General features: G+C 37.2%; 2 protein-coding genes across 5 annotated transcripts; both read right to left on the bottom strand.

Annotated features, from left to right (window-relative positions):
* Window positions 1-4143: 4143 nt before the first annotated feature.
* On the bottom strand, window positions 4144-7454 carry LOC129926447 (apocarotenoid-15,15'-oxygenase-like). Its single transcript, XM_056030578.1, has 2 exons — window positions 6552-7454; window positions 4144-5547 (listed from the first exon to the last, which is right to left on the bottom strand). Exons 1-2 carry the CDS (start codon window positions 6840-6842, stop codon window positions 4144-4146), a joined length of 1695 nt encoding a protein of 564 aa, XP_055886553.1. The 5' UTR covers window positions 6843-7454.
* Window positions 7455-11065: 3611 nt separating this feature from the next.
* Window positions 11066-21079, bottom strand: LOC106057071 (apocarotenoid-15,15'-oxygenase-like). Of its 4 annotated transcripts, none has more exons than XM_056018173.1 (3): window positions 20976-21079; window positions 13943-14224; window positions 11066-13174 (listed from the first exon to the last, which is right to left on the bottom strand). In XM_056018173.1, exons 2-3 carry the CDS (start codon window positions 14201-14203, stop codon window positions 11759-11761), a joined length of 1677 nt encoding a protein of 558 aa, XP_055874148.1. In that variant the 5' UTR covers window positions 14204-14224; window positions 20976-21079; the 3' UTR covers window positions 11066-11758. The 4 variants fall into 4 exon arrangements, with proteins under 4 accessions (XP_055874148.1, XP_055874147.1, XP_055874146.1 ...); XM_056018172.1 differs by lacking the exon at window positions 20976-21079 and adding an exon at window positions 20713-20869; XM_056018171.1 differs by lacking the exon at window positions 20976-21079 and adding an exon at window positions 19270-19679.
* Between the last annotated feature and the right edge of the window lie 1965 nt (window positions 21080-23044).

Below are 23044 nucleotides of genomic sequence, written 5' to 3'. Positions count from 1 at the left end.
TATATGATAAGGTAAGAAAATACTTTCTTATGTAAATGGATTCGAAACCTAAACAGATTTACTGCATAACAGCAGTAGCCTATAAATAGATGATTAAAAATAAATGATTCAATAAAACTTCTCTTTTCAACTATAACCATCATTAAAACAATGTTTATTGAACATACCTATAATTAGGCTTTTAGTCGATACCAAAGATTAATGAATTGCACTTTCTGTGTAAAGGCGGAGGAAGTCTGCCCTCCTATGAACGCTACTTTGTCATCAATGTTTTTTTTTTTTTGGGGGGGGGGGGGGGGGGGAGGGGGCGAAGCGGTCGAGCGGAAACTAAAAAACACTGCCGACCAATCCATTTTTTAATTATTTTTTTTCTTTTCCTTTTCTATGTTTGGGGAAAGGGGCGACACGGAGGTCAAAAGACAACGCCCCTTCACCTCTCTCCACGTCTGTTTTGAGGGATTTGTTGTTGTTGTTATTTTTTACTATTTTTAGGGTCAAGACTGAAGAGTTGACTGGCAGTGGCCTACTTAATGACACATGTTTGTTTTTAGGGCTCCTTCTTCCCTAGCGCTATTAGAGCATGGAATGGGTTGCCTGAGCCAGCCAGGAAAACCAGTGACTTGGCGGAGTTTAGGTCATTGGTTAATATGCATGACTAAATGCATGACGCGTAGGACGTAATCATCTTCTTTTTTTGAAGTAACGTCTGTATCATATGATAAGATAGGGTTTTAATTCAATGGTGCAGCAGCCTGGTTGAGTGGTTTGCTCTTCGACTGTCGTCACGGTGGTCCCGAGCTAGAGACCAGCCTGCTACCATACCCTGCTACCATACCCTGCTGTCTTACAGAAGATCGTCACAAAGTATAAAACATAAACGAATGCGTTTGTAGTTGTAGACTGTTGATTTAACGTAAAGTTATCATAAACACAATTTGATCCAACGTGTAATTAGTTTAAATGTAGGCTATTAAAAATAGATGTTAGTGCTATCAGGTCATGGAATAGGTTGTCTGAGCCAGCCAGGAAAACCAATGACTTGATATTCATTGGTTAACACGCTTAGGACGTAATCATCTTATTTTTCGAAGTAACGTCTGTATTTTATAAGATAAAAATAATTGCAGAAAGTGTCAGGCTAAAGTGTTCTTTCACCATAGAAGTGTCGTAGTAGATACCGCTTTAAGTCATTGCTATCATCTTGTTGGTTCTTGATAAACAGAAATAACTTCTGGCAAGATCTATGCTCAGATGGGGTGAATATAGAATACTAGTCGACCGGCGGCGTAGCATACACCGCTATTTTGCAGGGCCAACCTTAGGCCATTGCAACCTATGCGACCGCAGTGGGCCCAGCACTTTTATAGGACCCGCGCTAATTTTAGGTGTATAAATTATTAAATTAAACCATCTTATAACTTGTAACAGATTTCCCGCGGCCTCCTGTTGATTTAACAGGAGTTCCTGGACATCTCCTGAAATTGCAAAATATACGAAAAAGTCCTGAAAATATTCGGAAATTATTAAAATCTTTTGAAAACTCATACCAATCTCCTGAAATGTACAGACAAAATTGTCTTTTTTTTTCACTCTTAAATTACCTAGGATAACTCCGTCCGTCCGAGTTGCAAAAATAAAAGAGTGATCTTTCCATGGTGTCCAAACTCTTGAGCGTGCACTGTCGCCTCGATAATTACTACAGAGTAGATTACTCCCCCCACCCCTTTTTTTTTTAAACGTGAGGTAGAAAAAAAAAATAAATAAAAAGAGTGATATTGCAACGGTCCTGCCCTGCTAGGTTGTGACTACGTGTTCTCTCCCCTCCCCTCTTGTTTTCTCGTGGACTATCGCAGAGTGATCTTTCCTTTACTTCTTACTACTCGTTTAAACTGTTGAGGGAAGAAGAGAATTTTATATATATATATATATATATATATATATATATATATATATATATATATATATTGATACATCTGATATAGATTTACAGCAGGTAGGTTCTGAGCTTTGGGTGGTAAAGAATGATGCTAACTAATTATAGAGCTTGATCTTGTAATGAGAAATGTAGCAGTCACCGTGTGAAGGTAGTGTCCAAGTTATTTTGATCTTTTTAGCAATGGTTCAGTTGATTGGAGCTAAGTTAATGAGTAAAAAGTTGCGATAGGCCGAGACTGAGAGCCAGTAATTTGATAGACAAGAGACAAGGATACATGACTTAGCCTTAAAGATCGCTAGTCCTGAAAGTGTTTGGCTACATTTCTAATTATACGAACATAAGCTGCTGTTTCAATCCACTATTAGGCTATAGACATTATGTTGAATCCACCATCTTCTTATTACCTTTACACTGGAGTCTTAAAAACGTAATTTACCGATTAACACGAGGAACATATTACGGAAAGAATCAAGGGGCAATAACAAGTTTGTCAAAGGGCAGATAAATAGGACTTCCTATGATAGAGGATTGCCAAAAAAAAATAAAAATACGATGTCATTTGTGCGTGGCCTTATAGTTTACGTCAGTCGCTAACAGGTGCGTTGAAGCGTAAAGCGTTATGGCCTTGAAATACAAGTTACTGTAAACGGATATAAAATAAACAACAAACGACTTTACAGACAGTAAATAAGTTTACATACCGACCAGACAATGACCACCTTAAAGTACACCGAAATATTGCATTCCAAAATGAGATGAGCTTAACATTGAACTAAATGTATTTTTTTAAGATGAAAACGTTGCAGTCAGTACAAATAGTTTATTTGTAAGAAAAGATAAGTTAACCCTTTCTGTCCTTAACCTTTTTATTGTTGTCAATTATTTAAACAGGAAAATAGCGCCTATTGACATAATAATACAGCACATAACAAAACAACAAGAACAATAAAAAGTTGATATTTCTTAATGGTCATTTCATAATCTAGAACGAGATCTTAAACACTTTTCCCAGTGGCGCACACCTTTTTAGGGCATCGGAGGGTTATGATCTGTTCTTAACACACACTTGCTGTAAACCTGACAGATAAATATGATCTCTCTTCAACGTCTGTCATAGAATTCTTGATCAATTGTTTTTCAGATATTCTGTTATATCTGAGAATTTTTTTTCGAGACATCTTCTTCCATTTCAACAACGTATCATTTCTCTGCCTATCAAGCTTAATTACAGAAATACACTTGATGCAGAAGATGTGAATTCCTAGTGAAATAAAAACAAGCTCAACTTTCGCAATAACTTTGGCGTGTTTGAGAATATTGTCATAACAATAGTGTGGCTGAAGTTGACTGTGTCAAAGACTGTACGTTTTACAAGCTTAGCAATATTTTTTTAAGTGTCATTTCTGTTTGCAACAGATCATAAACAAGCAATAAAAGTAAATAAAGGAAAGTTTTAAAAGATACACTTTTTTTTAATAATTGAAGCATTAATTTATTTTACACTAAAAAAATCCCTTGCCATATACAGTCTCTAACAATGGAATTAACATCAGTGATCTACAGTTTAATAACGATTCCATCACATTGACCTAGGATTATAAACGAAACTTTTTGAATGGGAGTTGCCGCCAAGTGAAAAATTGTATGAGAGGTCGCGGATCTTAAAAGGTTGAGAACCCCTGCTGTAGATCTTTACAGAATTTTTTTTTGTCTTCGTGCTAGAACTCTCACTTTGTTGTACCGTCTCTAGTTCAAGGTCGTCCCTTTCCTTTAGTCATTGTTTCAGTCTCACCTCTATTCTCTGCCAATCTTCAAAGGTGACCTGCCTGGCCTTGTCAAAGAGCCTTGCTCATGTCCCTTAAAGTAAATACACAATAAATGTGTGCAAGCTCTGCTCCGGTTGTATCAATAAAATAAACTTTACATGTGATTAAACTGTAAGACTTTTCTGTCACGCATTAGACTTGCTTTGTTAAAAAAAATGGATGGAATTTCATTTTTCATATTTAAAATATAAAAATGTTATATATGGAATTAAAACTAATTATTCGCAATATTTAAAATTATTATATTGGTTACTGTTGTCATTAGCTAGTCTCTTATCATCATTATTTAGTTGGTTTATAAGCAAACGTAATAAAAAAGTAATACTTGTAATGGACAAATTGCTTTATTAAGTTAAGAATGATACATTATTTAATTTACAATTAATTAGTAAGGAAACGTCCGTGAAGAGAGTATGGTATATGTGTAGGCGTATAAGCTCGATTGATTAGTCTTAAAGAAACGGCATCCAGTATTGCTAAATAGCTCTGACGTTTTTGTCCGTCCAAAACTGGAACCAGCAGCAAACCGTCATCTTCAGAAGTCCCACCTGGTCTAGGAACAAACCAAGGTTCCACTGGGTAGTGACCTGGCTGCTGCCAGGTTCTGTCCCCTGTTCCACTGTAGCACATGTCCTTTTTCACTATTGCCATATTTCCGAAGCTGACATTGTCCGATTTCAGAACGAGCCCGTAAACGTAACAATATTTCTTTGATCGGAAGTTTTCGTTAATGATCGGGAAGTCTAGTCGGGACGCTAAACTGAGAACAGGAAAGGGAAGTAATTGGAGCTCATGCACTTGCAAGGTTTTCAGATCAATGTGAAATCGCCTCAAGTGGGCCTGAGCGTCAAAGGAGTTTCTGGCGAAGGGATCTCGCATGACGCTAAGTTGAAAAGCATTTATGATGTCTGGAGAAGGATAAGTTGAAATGTCCATGATGATCTCTTGGTCGTTGATGTCATAAGCATTCACATGATGCATGGAGAAGAAACTGTGAAGTGTGATAGTCATCACTTTACCAGACTTCAAATTGATGACGTAGAGAGTCCCATTCTCCTTCGGATGCCAGTCTAGACAAGAAAAAGGCTCCGCCTTTCTCATGATGCACATGATGTTTACGAAGAAAGGGTTGGCCAAGAGAATAGCTTTGGTTTCAGTCACTGAGAAGGAGTGCATGTACGGAACTCTATCCACTCCCCACTCTGACACGACGCTTCTTTTCTTCAAGGAGTTAATCCGTACCAAACTGATTTTGCTCTTTACCCAAGGCAGCACTGCTACGCTGGTCAGAAAGGTCAAGTAATTTTGGGTACCCGGCTCTGGCAACGGATGAGCAGAGGATAGCAAGTCCAAGAAGGCTTTACCAAGCACCCAGGCATTGTTCTTATTGCTTGTTAACTTTGGACTGGCTTTATACTCTGTGGTCAGATTCTCCAATCCAATTTTGTAGACCGACCAAACGTCGGTCATCGCCGCGTATTCTGTTTTGCCGTTATTGCTGTTGCGAAACTCATAAATGTTCACATTCATATTGTCTACGCCTCTTATTAAACACAACAATTTCTCAATGAGGTTAAACCCAGGGGAGACAGATTGGTTTGAAAGATACGGCGCTATTGTCTTGGCTTTCTTTGACGCTCGGTAGAAATCAGACTTGATAAATTTAGTAGAAAACAGTACCGTGGGATTCCCTGAGAATTTCCAACTTGCGAGTTTGGCGAATCCGTCAAAGGCGTGAAGAAACGTTCGAGGTCCGATTTCAAACATCCCAAGGCCGTTGCGAACCTGTTAAAATAATTATACGTTTAGCAAAAATTAAAGCAATGAATATTTATTAAGAGTGTAGAGTGTAGATGAGAGAACAGTTGAATGAAGTACGATTTATTGTAATTGATAGTTAAAACAAGGTGAACAGTTTGTAAATTGATTCTAAGCTTGGAATAGGTGATGTTGGTAAAGCGAATGGCAGAGTCTTAAGTTGGGCCTAGGACAGATAGAATGATAGAGCTTTAGACAAATAGAATGACAAAGCCTTGGAAAAATAGAACGACAGGGCCGTGGAAATAGGAGCATCATGGAATACATGCTATACAAGTATACATGCACATATTTACACCAAGACAGCTTTAAAAAATAGAGACAAAAGATAATGAGCTCTCAAACTTCTAGAATACAGAATGAGATTTAACCTAATTTAATTGCAAAACTGTATTTGGAGTTACCGCGCCAGTCCCACTGGATCCTCCTTTAGCTGCAAATGACCATTTCGTCATTGTGAAACTTAGACACGAAAGTCAATGTTCCACGCCACGCTCCACGGTTTCTTGCAAGTCGTTTATTTTTGTGTCCCCTTGTTCTTCTGTTTGTATGGCCGGTATTCAAAATCTGATATCTTATAACTGGAATGACCCGTATTTATTTTAAGGGTTTCAATTTACTGTGAAATCATGACAAACACACACACACACAAGTTTTTTTCTCTCTCGTGAACGAAATTCCGGAAAGCTAGTTCGACACACGTGAAGTCAAGACTGTCTAAGGGCAGGGCCGGACTTCACTATTGCTATAGCTTAGCGCCCCCAAGAAATAGCACTGATATATCTGGACTTAAAAAAGGGCTCCGTATCTCAAATAGCTTAGGGCCTTTTTAAGTCTAAAGACGGTATTGCTAAGGAAAAGGCTGAAAAGAAAACATTACAGCTATACTGGACACTTTCAAACGCAAACACACACACACATTTACACACACATTCTCACTATTCTTGCACACACACACATTGAATACTTACAAGACTTCCTTTCAGCCAAGATGGCAAAGACTTTTCAAAAGTAACGGGAACATCAAGTAACTCTTCAGGATTACTTTGAAAGAGGAGATTAAATCCGTCGTCTGAAGTTTGGTTTAGATTGCCATCAATGTCAGAATCTGCGATGTTCAGTTTTATTTTACGTTGCGACATCATGCCAGTTTCTCTCTGACGAGATGGGAGAATGGCATTTTTATCCTCACAGAACACGTTATCATGCCCTTCTAGAAACAGTAAAGATATGAACAAAAGCCTGACCTGAAAGTAATACATTAGATCGGACTGGTCCCATAAGAACCACGAGCTTCTAGATTTGCTTTTAATAGTAGATTTGTAAACTGTTTGTACCTTAGTAACTTATATAGTTTCTTAGACAAATACTTCGTAAAAGTACAACTTCTGACATAGATTATTGCAACATCTTGCTAAACTAACGCCAATAAACAAACACATTTCTTCTAGTATTTCCAAAGCGACTGAATGTTTTTCTCCTTTTTTTTTATTGAGTCATCTATTTAATAGTTTCCAATTATAGATCCATTTTATAATAGTACATAACCAGTTCTCACATATAGATCTAGGATGTGTGTGACTATACAAAAAGTGGGTCTAGGTATATTTAGTCATCCGAAAATCTTAAACAGAACTAATAGATTTATTATGTGCCTGTTGATTGATCGAGTTCTGTGTATTTCCACCTCACGATATGTAACAGTTATTATGTTAACACATGCTAGTTGCGGAGTTTGTTCCTTCCTATAGGTAAAAATCCGATTGTTTGATAATTTTTGTTTATATAATGTGTGTTTTGATTCAAGAAAATGAGTATATTGTTGTGAATCTAAGGCAGGCAACTCAACGAAGTTCTACAGTAGATAAATAAGTGTGTTTGATTACCAGGACAAACACATAACAGCCTTCTGCAATGAAAGAGTCTTGTTACTAATTCTACCAGTCCTTTCACCAGTAACTTGAATACAGACCAATGACAGCCTTCCCTGCTTCGCTCCAGGTCCCCACTTCAGTCTTCAGGCAGCCCAAAAGACGGCTCCTTAGTTTCCAACAATTCAGACTCTTGAAAATCACGTGATACACTTTTCTTTCTTCTCATACAGCGTCCTCCTGTTCTGGTTCAATAGTGCGCTCGTACGCACCACAAACATTAGTGCAAGACAGGGTTACAACAATCTTATTCTTTTTGTTATATTTTCAATAATAACTTAGTAATTGATATTTTTCTTACGTAATTTTTCTGCGCTTAAAAAAAAAAGGTCATATTTTCACCGGGGCTTCTATGTGACGTCACATAAACCTAGTAATTTAATCTATTACAGTAAAGTCTACATTCTCATAAAAGAAATATATCTTAGTTTATGCAGTTAGATCTAGATCTTGTAAGCAAAGAAAAAATATCTGTTAAGAGTAGAGCTACATGCTTGAATAACCATGGTCATATGCATCTTCTCGCCTGACCACTCAACACACACACACACACACACCCTATTGCTTGGTTGACTTGTCCTGATCAACTACATGTAGTCAAGGGGAGACTAGTCTTTCACTGACCAGTTTGTTAGAATCCGCCTGACACACTTTCTAGTTTTTTGGGGATAGGGAGGGGTTTAGATTGAAAATGTTGCTTTTTTTCTACCTACGGATTGTGTCGAGACATTTTGCGTTTACAAACCAACAGTAATGTCTTTTAGTCACTGAAACCACCTTTCCACAGCTTCCATAAACAAATTATATGGCTCCTTTTGTCTCGAAAGGCAATGGATGCGCCAAAATGAGTCACTGGTTTTGGCTTAATCTTGAGACGGGGCAGAATCTGGTGTGGCTAATCAAGCCAATTCTAGAACGGCAGACTTTGCCACAATTCGTGCATGTGTATGCCTCTGATTTAGGGCTAGCACACAGGGCAGCTTTCTTTTTTTCTCTCTTGATTAAAGCCGCTTCAATTCTTTTGTTCTCAGCAAGGGTTGTCCCAGCACGCACAGTCTGTCTCCATGCACTCCGGTCTTTGGCTATGTTTTCCCACATAAACAAATTATGGTTCAGACAAACCACAAATAAATCCGTCCATATTGTGTGATGAAATAAGTGCGTAAGATCCTCTTTGCTCTTTTTGTTCTACTACTGACAGCACCTCTCAGGTGTGTGGGTTGCTGTGTGGGGTGCAAGTTAGTAGATTGACTTTCTGATATAAACTTTGTCACATGTAAATTATGAGTGAGTCTGGTGTGAATGTACACTTTGGTTTCTTATAGTTATAATGTTTTATTGTTTGGTGTAATGCACAAATTGTAAGAAAAATTTCCGTACGGACAATAAATATTATTATTATTATTATTATTATTATCATATGGCTATGAATTACCTTCAGTTTCTTCTTCATCATTCTTATTTCGGATGACTAGACCAATACATGAGATGAACTGCGCAGTGGTTTCCAAATCAGGGAGTTCTCCATATAGTTTTCTTTCTATAGGTTTTTTGTGAGGCCAGTGTCTTGTACGGGCCTCTAGGTAAAGAGAACAGTTTTGAAGGACATGGTCAGCATTCTCTGGTGACAATCCACATGGGCAGATTTCACTGGTTCCAATTTTGAGCTTTCATTACATATGTTGTCTCATTCTGTCGTGTCCGGTCCTGAGTCAAAAGATTAGACGTTGATCTTGTCGGGATAGCTTATAAATAGGCATCATCTTTCTTGTGTGATTCGGACGAGAGCGTGTCCATTTCTCATTTATTTTATTCACTATTAGTTTCTTCATTTCTTCTGGATAGAGTGCAACTGTTTAATTGTGTGTTTGTACTCCCACAACCTTCAGTAAATACTTCAATCATTGGTGAACACTATTTACCTCCCATGTAATTTTATTTGATATTCAAAATAGTCAAGGGAGAAGTAAACCCATTTTTACAAAGTTTATTAATTCACTTTCTTTGCATTGGTGCAATCTCCCACTCATTATCTCGTACTTCTCATTCTGGTCACAAGTTGTAGCTTTGCAGGATATTCATTGTCGATGACAACAGATGAATCGTATTCGGAATTAACCACTTAGTTAAATAGTCGTTATTAATAAACGTTGTTTTATATAGAAAATGTACTAAGCTAAGGGGAGATAAGCCTTGTTTAGAGAACTAATAAAAGGATTAAAAAACCTTGCAAGTCGGTCTTCCACCGTGGAGTCTAAGAGTTTGAACTTGACACTAGAAACAATTTTTTTTTTTATAATTATTTTTTTTAAACATTTGTCTTGATTTCGGATTTTGTTTGGAAAGACAAACGGAACATCGAGTCACTAGACACTAATACAAATTTAAATTCTTAAAGTTTTCCTTTTTTTTTTTCACTCATTTTTATTATTATAAACTAAATTATAAGAGATTGAGTAAATTCAATGACCCGAAATAAAACACAAAAGAAAAAAAACAACCAACGAAACAAATAACAAACATAAGCAAACAAAACAAAACAACCTTATTCTGGCCAAACCAGTTGGCAAACTAAGAAATACTCTGTTTGGGAAGTAGATCTCAATAAAACCAGCCCAAACAGAGCAGAAACAATTATAAAAGAGAAATGAATCCACCGAAAAAGAGACTGAAAAAAGAGACAGACTAAAAAGAGTGTTTAAATTACTTCCTTCTCTTGAAAACGAAACAGCTTACACCTCTGAAATACAGGAAACAAATAACGGTGCTGACTGACCTTAGAAAAAAAAAGTTCAGGTTACGGTAAAAAAATTAAATATCCCTTTCTCTATTTACATAATTTCGTATTTTTTGTTTGGGGCGTGTACGCTTTTTATTATTTTTTTTCTAACATTTTTTTTTCTCTATGTATATAGTGTTCAAGTGTGTAGGCTAGCTTTTGAATCTACCCAACCCCGTTCTCCCCAATAATCCTTGTTTAAAACATTCCCCCCAATCTCCAAGAAATCCTAATAAAAACAGACCTTGTTAGTGTCAATACGAAATAATTGTATTGCGTTGTAATGTAGAATCCAAAAGATAATGCGATGTGATAAGAAAAACATTTCAGGTTAGAGATTAAGTGACACTAGAGACTGAATAGATTTTCAAACGGAAACACTACAACTCCAAACATGGCGGCCTCCAACTAGCAAGCTTTTTGGTGCATCCGGTGTACGGACTAAAGGACGTATGTATTATGTAGCGTTTAGTAAAGCCAAAACAATATTATGAAATAAGCTAAATTTTCACTACACTATAAACCAGCGGTTCTCAACCTTTTGTTCTCGGCGACCCCTTTTTACAAACCTCCAGTCTGCCGCGGCGACCCCCCCCCCCCCCACCCCCGCATACACACACAGCAATAGAAGAGTAGACAAAAACAATCCATTTTTTCGATGGTCTTTGGCGACCCCTGGCAAATCGTCAATCGACCCCCAAGGGGTTCGCGACCAACAGGTTGAGAACCCCTGCTCTAAACGATATGTTAAATAAATGAAACAAGTAAGTAATACGTATTAAGGAAACATGTTCCTCAATTTAGTGTATTTAAATAAAAGTGTATCATTTACATTTTTCTTTTTTTTTCCATTAACATTTATGATTGATTAAACGTATAGCCAGTAACATTTGCTTAATTTTAAAGCACACACATCTTAAACCCGATCAAAATGAAATTCAGAGAGTTGGCTAAAGGACTATGGCGGCCTCCAATAGGTTTAATAAACTACGAGGCTAGTGAATTTAAGGCATCGTGTCCTGGAAAACTCCTTGGTGATAATGAAGGAGTCTACAAAATAACTTGTGAAGTCTTCGCAGTATAAGTGTTATACAATAGCCACAAAAGACTTCCGCTAATTCCATGGGCGTAGCTAAGGATTTGGGGGCCCGGAGCCTGACCTCTTAAGGGGCCTCTGCACTTTGACGTACGACATCATGAAATAAGATAATGGCGTAATATTTAAAGTAGAAACAAATTTCTGGCACTCATTTGGGGTCCCTCCTCAAGTGGGGGCCCGAGAGGATTTTCCAATCGGAACCCTCCTCCCCCCACGCTAGCTACGCCAATGGCTAATTCCTTCACCTTCGGAGCGTGGCCGTATTGTTATTATTGACGCTGTTCATTAATAATTCTTATACAAATCACTGGGGTTTTTGTAAATGCATAACAAAGAAAACAATGGGCTTAGAGAGTATTACATCTCATTTCAGACTTCCAACTCATTAGCAAAGAAACGCCCGTGAAGAGAGTATGGTATATGTGTAGGCGTGTAAGCCCGATTGATTAGTCTTAAAGAAATGGCATCCAGTATTGCTAAATAGCTCTGACGTTTTTGTCCGTCCAAAACTGGAACCAGCAACAAACCGTCATCTTCAGAAGTCCCACCTGGTCTTGGAACAAACCAAGGTTCCACGGGGTAGTGACCTGGCTGCTGCCAGGCTATGTCGCCTGTTCCATTGTTGCACAGATCTTTCTTCACAATTGCAATGTTGGTAAGGCTCACGTTGTCTGTCTTCAAGACCAGCCCGTAAACAAAACAGTATTTCTTAGACCGGAAACTTTCATTGATCACCGGCATATCCAGCTTGGACGCTAAGCTTTGCACTGGAAAGGGAGGTAAGTCTATCTCATGTACTTGCAGCCTTTTTAAATCGATGTAAAATCGCCTTAAACGGGCATGAGCGTCAAACGAGTTTCTCTCCACAGGATCCCTCAGGACTTTTAGCTGAAGGAAGCGTACAAAGTTAGGTGACGTATACGTGGATAGATCCATTATGATTTTTCGGTTATTGATATCATACGCATTCACATGATGCATAGAGAAAACATTCTGGATTGAAATGGTTCTCACTTTGCCAGACTTCAAGTTAATGACGTAGAGAGTGCCATTCTCCTCTGGATACCAATCGAGGCAGGAAAACGGCTCTGCTTTCCTTGCCATGCAGAAGACATTCACGTAGAACGGGCTGGCCAAGAGGATCGCTTTGGTCTTGGTCACGGAGAAGGAATGCATGTACGGAACTCTATCCACCTCCCACTTTGCGACAACACTTCTTCTTTTCAAGGAGTTAATCCGTACCAAACTGATGATGCTCTTTGTCAAAGGCAGCATCGACACGCTGGATAAAAATGTTAAGTAGTTTTGGGTTCCTGGCTCTGGTAACGGATGTGCCGATGAAAGCAAGTCCAAGAAGGCTTTACCACTCAGCCACTTGTTTCCATTTCTGCTAATAAACTTTGGACTGACTTTATACTCTGTAGTCAGATTCTCTAATCCAATTTTGTAGACCAACCAAAAGTCGCTGAGTGCTGCGTATTCCGGTTGGCCGTTTTTGGCATTGCGAAAGGAGAGAATGTTGACATTCATGTTGTCCAAACCTCTCATTAGACACTGCAGTCTTTCCAACCAACTAAAAGCCGGTTCCACAGACTGAAACAAAAGATACGGCGCTATTGTCTTGGCTTTCTTTGACGCTCTGTAGAAATCAGACTTGATGAACTTTGTAGAAAACAGCACCGTGGAATTCCCTGAAAATTTCCAACTTGCGAGTTTGGCGAATCCGTCAAAAGCGTGAAGAAAGGTTCGAGGTCCAATCTCAAACATTCCGAGGCCGTTGCGCACCTGTGAAAATAAAATAAAACTAATAAAACATAAAGAACTTTTAAAATAATAAAAGAAAGAAAAAAGTCCCCTGGCTCAAGACATCTCCATTATACATACCTCAACAAACAAAATATAAATCTATATAAAATATAAATGTTGATATATAATAAATTTCAATGCAATGTTTAACAATAAATATTACAGAAGTTTAAAAAAACCTTGACCAAATACGAATAACCCAGGAGTAAATTTCTTTTATTTCCACCCAGGGTAAGAGAAAAATAATCCTGTCACTCCACGGGCAGGTGATGTAAAAGTACTCTGTTTCTATGGTCAACGGGTTACAAGGATGTCATGTGGCCAGCACAACGATCGATCTCCTTTAGTTTCCCCAATTCATGTGAAGTACCCATTAGAGTTAGGTGAATTTAAGGGCGTCCTAAAATCCCCGAAATTCAAAATCCCAGTCTTCAACAAGATTCCAACCCAAGATCTCGGTTGAGAAACTAGGCACGTTACAACTGAGCCATCACGCAGCATGCTCCACCCTGTGTAGCCAGGCATGAAATAGATAGGGCAGTAAATATTGTTTGGTTTTTTTCATAATGTAAAAAAAGAAAAACTATCGATGCAAGTTGTGGATTTAAAATTAAAATGAACTTAAGCTCCCCCTTCTCCCCCCTTTTTAGTAAATAAAAAGTTAAAAAGAAAAACAAAACAAAAAAAAACAAACAACTGAAATCATTTTGAAACAATAAATTTGACTTCATTGAAAAGAAAACTTACAAGATTTCCAGTCAGCCATTCTGGCAAAGGATTTTCAAAGGCAACTGGCACGTCAAGTAACTCTTCAGTGTTGCTTTGAAAGAGGAGATTGAATCCTTCGTCTGTCTGCTGACTTTTGGTTCTATTGTTTTGGATGACAGATTTGATTTCCTGTTTTCTGTGATTAAACGGTGGCAGGCTGGTTTTGTCTTCAGAGAGAACGCAATGCTGTCCAACTAAACATACGGTCAACAACATCTGGACAAGGAAATTGATCATCATGTCTAGAGAAACACTTAGAAACTGAAACAGACAATAACCAAAGTTTAATTAATTAATGCAGATTTATTAGACAGTAAAGAAGATTAACAAATAAAGTCAGCATTTGTTAACATCATTTAAATTGCATTTTGTACCTAAAATATTATTTGGTACTTTCACATTAATCATGATCTTATAATGAAAATTATTATAAAATGTGATTAGAAACTTTCTTATCTTATATATTAGAGACGTTACTTCAAAACAGAAGATAATTACGTCCCACGGATTTCATGTGGCAATCTAGTCATGAATGTTAATCAACGACTTCAGGCAAGCCATTCCATTCTTTAATGACACTTGGGAAAAAGGAGCACTTGTTCCAATTTGTTCTTATGGGATAAGAAATATGCCTATATTTTTGTGACTTTCTGAGTATTTCATTAGGTTTTCTTTTTTAATTTGTAAATATTGGGTTCAGTGTTTTATGTCTTACAGCTACTTAACTTTTTGTTCTCCTGTCCTGAAGTGTCTCTAAGCTAAGTGATTTTTACTAATGGTGCTACTCTAATGAAATGTGAATATTCGTTTGTTATGAATCTCACTGCTCTATTCTGTATTTGTTCTAGTTTCTTTATGTTTTATTGAGTTGAGGCATCCCAAACAGAGGATGCGTATTTTAATATAGGCCTAACTAAAGTTGAATAACATTTCTTGGCTATATAAGTATTAACGTAGCACAAAATACATATTAAGCCGTTAAAGGGAAACTCCGATGGTTTTGACAATTTTCGATATAATATGTGTTTTCATTTACAGATAATGAATATATTATTTGTTTTTTTTTTTTAAATTTGCAATAATAACTTAGTAATTAATGTTTTTTCTGTCATATTTTTTCTGCGCATCCAAAACGATCAGATATTTACAAGGGTTTCTACGGTGACGTCACACTTGCCTATTAATTTAATCTATTGACTTGAGTGTTGAAAGTAGATTTACATGCTTGACTAACCACGGCAGTTTGTATTTTCTCGCCTGACCACTCAACACACCATGGGCGTAGCCAGAATTTTTTTTCGGGAGGGGTTTTGGGGGGGATCCCCCCCCCCCCGCGGAAAAAAATTATATGTGTGTGTGTGTGTGTACATAATTAATCTTTATAACATTCTGACCCTTTCGGAAGACGTTTATTGTTTATTGTAGACTCCCCGCCCTTGATAGCAAGGGGGTCTGGGGGAGCTCTCAGCGCTCCCCCAGCGCGGGGCGAAGCCCCGCCGCCGAGCACTATTTCTGGTATTGAAAGCCAACAAAATGCATATTCTGAGGTATCTACAGTGCATTATCTAGCTATTAAAAAGTTTTATTTTAAAAAGCTAATGTGCTATTCTTACTGACTTAGACCCTCTCGCACCGTTCGGCGCATTTTCCGGCAAGCTGTTTCCGCAACTTTTATTTTGCGTAATTCATTTTTTCGGAGAACATGTCCCGCAAAACCTCATGCGACGCTCTGTCACAACCTTACTAAGGATTCGACTCCCAGTTCGGCATATGATTTCTTTGATTTAGACCCGATCTCTATGACTGACTCCTAAAATCTGTCTTAGCCATCTTTGTTGAGCCACATTTAATGTTTTTCAATTTCGGCAGAAGACTTCACACTTTATTAATGGAGCCCAAGCCACTGGTAGAAATTTGTAACCTTTCTTGACTACGCTTTTGGAATTACATGCCTGTATTTCGCTTTAGATTTTATATCGAAAAGGAAAGTTTTTTCGTCAAATCATCTGTTGAGGGGTTTTAAACTAAAAAATCTCTGGAGTTTTTTTTTTTTTTTTTTTTTTAATTCAAAACCCCATTTAGCTACGATTATAGAATTTGGTGACTGTAGTTTGCTTTAAAATAATATTGAAGAGAGAGGTTTTCAACTCTAAACGCTCTGTAGGGGAATTTTAAACTCAAAACCATCTGGAGGGGTTTTTAACTTTAAAGAAAAAGCCATCTGGAGGTTTGGATTTAAACTCAAAACCCCTTTGACTACTCTCATAGATTTTATAGTGTGTAATTTGCTTTTTTTTTATATTGAAGAGGTACTTTTTTAGCTTCAAACCCCAACTGGAGGGGGGGGGGTTTAAACTCAAAACCCCTTTGGCTACGCTCATAAAATTTTGAATGTGTAATTTGCTTTATTATATTGAAGAGGGGTTTATCGTAAATTTTGAAATCAAAATATTCCTTAACTGTGCAGTTGGAATTTGGGGATTGCTGTTTGCATTTTTTTTTGTTTTGTTTTATAGAAGAGGGGGATTTAACTGCAGAAACCTCTGGTAGGGGGTTTAAAACTCAAAACCCCCTGTTGGGGGGTTTAAACTCAAAGCCCCTGGTAGGGGGTTTTAAACTCAAAACCCCCCTGGTAGAGGGATTTGTATCTCAAAACCCCCTGATAGGGTTTTTTTAAATCTCAAAACCCCCTGGTAGGGGGGTTTAAACTCAAAACCCCCTGGTACAGGGTTTTTAACTCAAAACCCCCTCGGCTGTGCTGTGGTAAGTGATGATTTAGTATTAAAATCTCACCTAAAATAAACAAAATGAAAGCAAAAATCAGTCACTTAATTTCGTCCCCCCCTGCGGGGGGGGATTTCATTTCGGTGGGGGTTTGAACCCCAAAGAACCCCCCCCTGGCTACGCCCATGCAACACACAACAAACACTATCGCTTGGTTGTCTTGTCATGACCGACTACACGTAGTTACACTGACCACTTTGTTAGAATCAGTCAACGAATTTTTTACTTTTTAGGACAAAATGTTACTTTTTTTATCGAGTTGGTTATCCTAATGCTTTTAGATCTCTCTATTTATATAACTGTATCATAGCTCTGGACTAGGCCGTCACTAAGCCTAACAGCCTAACAGCTTCTGTAAGAATGAGTAGTTTCTCTTTTAGTATTGTTGAGGGAAGTGACGTATGCCTAACCTAAAAACAAAATCTTAAAGAACCCTGTTTTTTTGGGAGATGTCAAGAATTTACTGTCTAATTTATTAAACATAAATGTTTTAAATACAAAATGGTAAAATGTTTACTATTACAACTTTTTACGCAGAATTTAAATATGTCAATAACTCAAATTTGAAAAACCATCGGAGTTTCCCTTTAAGAGAAGCTAATTTTGGAGGAAATCACCTAGCGGACCCCGCTTTGGGAGTCTCACAGCGCTTCCCGCAGACTCATTAGGGACATTCACTGCACGCCACTTGAAAAGCTCTTAAACATCATCATCGTAGTGTTGTACATCTTCGCAAACGTCGGCGCTATAGTGCGCACAAGCGCACCATTTAGAACTGGGTCTATGCATTACTGTTTTAATAAATACTGAGCTTCCTTCTGCTCAAGAAACGGGGGAAGACAATGTCTAGAGCTTGGTTCGCTAAGCCTGCTTAACACCAAAGGATCATCGCTCTGGACGGATCAGCAAAGTGTGTATCAGTAGACGTGCTGTGCGGGGATCTCAAGACAGGAAGGTGTCTGAGACACTGGTCTGAGACAGTGGGAAAGTAGTACCTGAATAGTGGAAGACATTCTGGAACAACGACAGAGTGACACGGAACTGTGAACCTTGGCAGTGGGACGTGACATAGGCGGCACCGGTGAAGTGTGTGGACACGAAGCTGTGAACCTTGGCAGTGAAATGAACATAGGCGGCACCGGTGAATTTTGTGGACACGAAGCTGTGGGACGTGACAGGGGCGGCACCAGTGAACGGTGTGATGTTATGTAATTAGTGTGTAAATCTTTGTCGATAATTTGTAGATATCGCGAAAATCATTACAGACGTGAAAGAATTTGTAAAAAAATCAAAAGTAGTTTAATGACTTCAGTTAAGGCTGTTACGCTATGAGTTAGTCGACGATTTTTTTCTAAGTTTGTTTTGTACTATGATTGATCATCGAGCCTGGCTCCTACGATAAGTTGCGTTAATTTACAACGGTATTTATCTATGCCAACCATTATCACAGAGGCTTCAGAAGCTCAACAAAATGTGAAAACACTTTACAAGGAGTTAAGAAATCTATTTTGCCTATAAATTATGAGCAATAAATGAATAAGATGAAAAAAGGGGAAATATTTAACTATCCAATAACAAGACAGACATTGATCTATCAGTACTTTTATGTCAATGTTTGTCTTTATTTTTACTTATTATTTTTTTCTTCTTTAAGACTACTAACCGCTATGTAATTAATTTATTTGAAGACCTATTTTTCAAATTGGAAATCTATATCTATGTCAATACCTATATCTTTATCTCTATCTATCTATCTATCTATCTATCTATCTATCTATCTATCTATCTATCTATCTATCTATCTATCTATCTATCTATCTATCTATCTATCTATCTATCTATCTATCTGTCTGTCTGTCTGTCTGTCTGTCTGTCTGTCTGTCTGTCTGTCTATCTATCTATCTATCTATCTATCTATCTATCTATCTATCTAAATTTAAATAATGATATTTCGTATACATAAGCATATATTTATATAAAATAGATCTCTGGATTGCAAATACTCTTTTAAGACTAGAATAGGTTGATACGTAAAAATAATTTGGTATCTGTGGTAGTTGGCAGCTTCAAATTGAAGCAAGTGAGCTCTGATTGGCCCAGAACTGGCCCCCAACGTGCTGGTTTTAAAGTTTCATAAAACAAATGTGTATGTATTAGAATGCGAGTAACATTGATATTATATCTAAAACTATAATTATACTGATTATTAAGATGACATTGCTCTAGACCGCACTATGTGGAGAGAGATGGACAGCAAAAAAAAAAAAAAAACATGGACCTCAGCCCTGGAAGAAAAAAAGTGCCAAACGAAAAATAGCTGGCTCCTCTACAACCAAAACAAAAGCCACCTTAACCTGCGATATAAATGGATGATGGTGTCTTTCCTATATAGGGCTCTACAGTCACATGAAAAAGTGTTTTACAAATGAACCCTAGTAGTTACGTTTGAAGGAGGCCAAATATTTTTAATGCTAAAAAACTAAAATGGTTAATAGTACTTTTAAAATAAAAAAGCCTATCACCTTTTTTTTTTTTAACAAACTGTCAAGCGTTGAGGTACTTTAAGTTGACCATGGCTACACTTAATAGAGAAGTCCATTTTCAGGTAGTGACACAATTGGTACGCTTTGGCATAGGCTCAGTTTATTTTATATAAATATTAATGAAAATTATTTTGGTAGTCCATTAAGTTTTGACATAGGAAATAATCCAACACCGAACACTGAGAATAAACTAGAACAAAAAATCCTTAAAGCTTTTGCAAACAGAAACACACACGCACACTTTCATGTACACGCGCGCGCGCACACAAACACAAAATATAACACAAGAGACCATTAATAAATGCACCTGACCTAAACAACTGCGCACTCATGTGCACGCAGAATTAAATTCCCCTTGACTGCTCCGAAGCAGGCCACTGGCACCTCACTGCCCCCCCCCCCCCAACGTGTGTGCAATATCTGATCTCCTAATTTGATGCATCGCCTCCCCCCCCCCCCCATCTATTCCCCCACCACCTTGCTCCTGCAAGTTTTCAGTGGTCACGTCTGCCTATTACTGTCACCAGTCAGGCGATCGTCTTGTAGGCATACTGTTATTACCGGTGTGTGTGTGTGTGTGTGTGTGTGTGTTACATCCCTTCCCCCCCCCCCACACTTCGTCTTACACACTCACAAAAATAAAATCTTGCTCTTATAAAATAAATTACAGTTATTAAATTATGATTTAAACAAACTAAGAATAAAAATTTGTTTTCTATTTTGTATGAATTTTTAAAAATCTATTTTGTTCCGTTGTTTTATTAAACGTATTTCGAATTTCACATTTTACATTATTTTTAAAACGCTCCACGTAACTAAAAGTGCTATCAATGTTTAAATCATTGACTTAGGATTGAAAAAAACAACAACTTTATTTCTTGCGGCTACTTTACAAAACAACGCATCGTTTTAACTTTAAACAAAAATTTCACATTTTTTAAAAATAGTTTTAAAAGATCTCCATGTCCAGTCTAGATACAATATAAGTCTATGGATTAAATTACGGCTTTGAAGAATGACGATGTCGCAATGAGATATGGAGGTCTACAATTATTGGCATTCATGTGTGATTGTAGACGGATTAATGCATAGTAAGCATTGGCTATACCCAGGACGGGAATTGGTCTTAATAATGCGCTAAGCTATTTGGAGTCAAACAAGCGGGCTCCCTAAGCTATAGTTTATGTTGCCTATCGGTAAATCCAGCGCTGTCTATACTATTCATTGACAAAAAGAATGTTCCAGACCTTAGATATTTTTTCTTCCTTAAAACGAGTTTCATGTTTATTAAAGAATAGTGCATGCACACATCCAAACATACAGTTCGTACATCTAGTAAACAACAACAAATAAATAAAGGTTATTACTAACATGCAACTAACAGGTAACTCATGCATTTTTTATAAAATATTTTTTTATTACCTGATGAAGTTAAGTCACACGAGACTGCACCAGTTTAGAAACGTATTCTAGTTCTGTTATTTTGTGTAAACGTATACCATGATCCATACTGATCGGACATGTATAAATTATTTCTAAATCCAATCAACTGCCACAATTATCTTTTCCCCTTTTTTATGTAACTGCTGACCTATTTAATATTTAACTAGGTCAAAATTATAAAAATAGTTACGCGTAAAGGAATTACTCTACGAAACAAAACAACAACAACATTGTGTACATACTCTTTCATATTGCTCTCCCACTTCTTATCTGTTGAAATTAAACCAAACTCCTAAGTCCCAAGAAGACGGTTTAACTATTGATTGCTAGTCATTTTTCATTTGAGAAAGGGCGGACAACCCCTTTGTTTAGTGAAATAAAGGAGAGAGGCCAGAAGAACGGCTGGGGAGGGTGAGATAGGGGAAGTGCTTATGAAAGCCTGTCCAGACTATGTCAGCTGGTCAGTAAAGCAGTGACCCTGGAACACTTGCCCTTGACATTGCCAGAACTGTCTAGAAGGTGTTAAGATAGTAGCTCCTTTGTAGGTCACATCTGCCGCTTTTTTTCATGTTAAAAAAAAAAGATTGAATGGATAATATATTTGAGCTAATGGCCTTGAGTTTCGTTTGTCCTCTGTGCACTTCGCACTGAAACTGCCGCTATAGGCATTCTTTGTTAAGATCTGTAGTACAGTAGGGGATAGGAATTTGTTCAGAATACCAATGACCAACTGAGAGGTTTTATTATTTTTTTCAAAATCTTTTTTTTTACGTAATTAAGTTACGTTTAATTTTTTGAGTAAATTTATAATTAGCATTAGTCCACATGTCTAGATCTAATATAATACTTGAACCTAATTTTTTTTTTTAAACATTTGAATATTGAATAGTTTCTTGTAAAAAAAAAAAGAAGAAAAAAGTAGATTAAATTTAAAAGTACTCTATTTCTGTCTTCTAAGATATGTAATTCCTTTAGATATAAGTATTTATAATACTCATAAGATTCACAATTAAATGTTTATTCTTAAAGCTTTCCAAAAAGTGTAGGGGTCTCCACAAAAATCCTGCCACAGGGCTACCACATACTTAAATCCGGCCTTGAAGAGAAATAATGTGTTCAATTATCTAAGGGGACGAAACCGTACATAGTTAGCCATATTGTGAAAATTGCACAATTAATTTCTCTGTTAGTATCAAAGAAAAAAATTAATCCCCAGTAATTAATTAACTGATTGGTTAATTTTTAAAAAAATTATTCATATCTTGTCTATGCCAATGAGTATTTGTGCAAAGTTTCAAACTGATCCGAGAATGAGCGTGGGGTAATTTACGTGTGAAAAATTGAGTTGATAAAAGTTGTGTAAACAAGAAAATAAACAAGGGGACAAGGGGAGGGGGTTAAGGGTATCTGAAGTATCTGTGTAAATGTTTCCATGATCGCTTTTGAAATGCATTTATATTTTTAAAAAAGTTGAAAGACCTGAAATTGAACTTGAGGGCTCAAGCCTCTTCAAGCCGACACACTAATCACTGTGCCAACGAATCACTTATGAAAATAGTTGGCTTTATAGATATCTATTGTTAGTTTCAAACTTTAAAGTGGCGATCTATACAGTATAAAAGTGACTAATTTAACTTATTCGGCGATATCAGTCAAGTACAATTTCTTTCCTTTGTTTGACACCAAACAAAATAGCTAGTTACCAATAGCTCATTAATTAGTTTACTTTTTCAATTGGTTCTTCTTATCTTATCTTATCTTATATAACACAGACGTTACTTCAGAAAAGATTATTGTTTTGTCAGGTGAAAGAAATAATTAAGCAAAATTTCAGCTCGATCCGAGATTGGGTGTGGGAGAAATCAAGTGTACAAACTTTTTACCACACAGACAGTTCCTTGTTAAAAGAACGCCCTTGCGTTCCACTAGTTAATTAACAAGCACCCCCACAGCCCTCCCCCTCCCACAGTTTGAGAAACACCACCTAACAACAAGAAATATTCTTCTTTCGATCCGTATCTTGCGTTGAATGATATTTGAATATGAAATACACCTAGCGGGTCTGTATTTCTTGTGTTCAAATGAACCCCAAGCTTTTTAAAACGGAGATACATAGATGATACGATGCCATTGCAAGCAATAAACTATTCGAGCGAACAGCAGAAGTGACATGGGAAACGCTTCCCGCACAGGCACATAAGTGGAAAGTGTTGCAACTATTGTTATGACGACTGTTCATTTACTCCGAGCCTGCCAAATCTCTCTCATTATCAACACTTTTCCATTGAGTCTCTTCCATGACCCACGACTT

This window comes from Biomphalaria glabrata, chromosome 1, assembly GCF_947242115.1.
Source record: "Biomphalaria glabrata chromosome 1, xgBioGlab47.1, whole genome shotgun sequence".
Lineage (NCBI taxonomy): Eukaryota > Metazoa > Mollusca > Gastropoda > Planorbidae > Biomphalaria > Biomphalaria glabrata.
The sequence above is the reverse complement of the archived record's forward strand: the minus strand, read 5'-3'. Positions and strand labels throughout refer to the sequence as shown.

Coding starts and splice junctions, on each gene's coding strand:
- LOC129926447 (XM_056030578.1), bottom strand. CDS start 6,842: ATGTATTACTTTCAGGTCAGGCTTTTGTTCATATCTTTACTGTTTCTA. Junction 5,548..6,551: donor CTTGGCTGAAAGGAAGTCTT/GTAAGTATTCAA, acceptor TTATTTTAACAG/GTTCGCAACGGCCTTGGGAT.
- LOC106057071 (XM_056018173.1), bottom strand. CDS start 14,203: ATGATGATCAATTTCCTTGTCCAGATGTTGTTGACCGTATGTTTAGTT. Junction 13,175..13,942: donor AATGGCTGACTGGAAATCTT/GTAAGTTTTCTT, acceptor TTATTTTCACAG/GTGCGCAACGGCCTCGGAAT.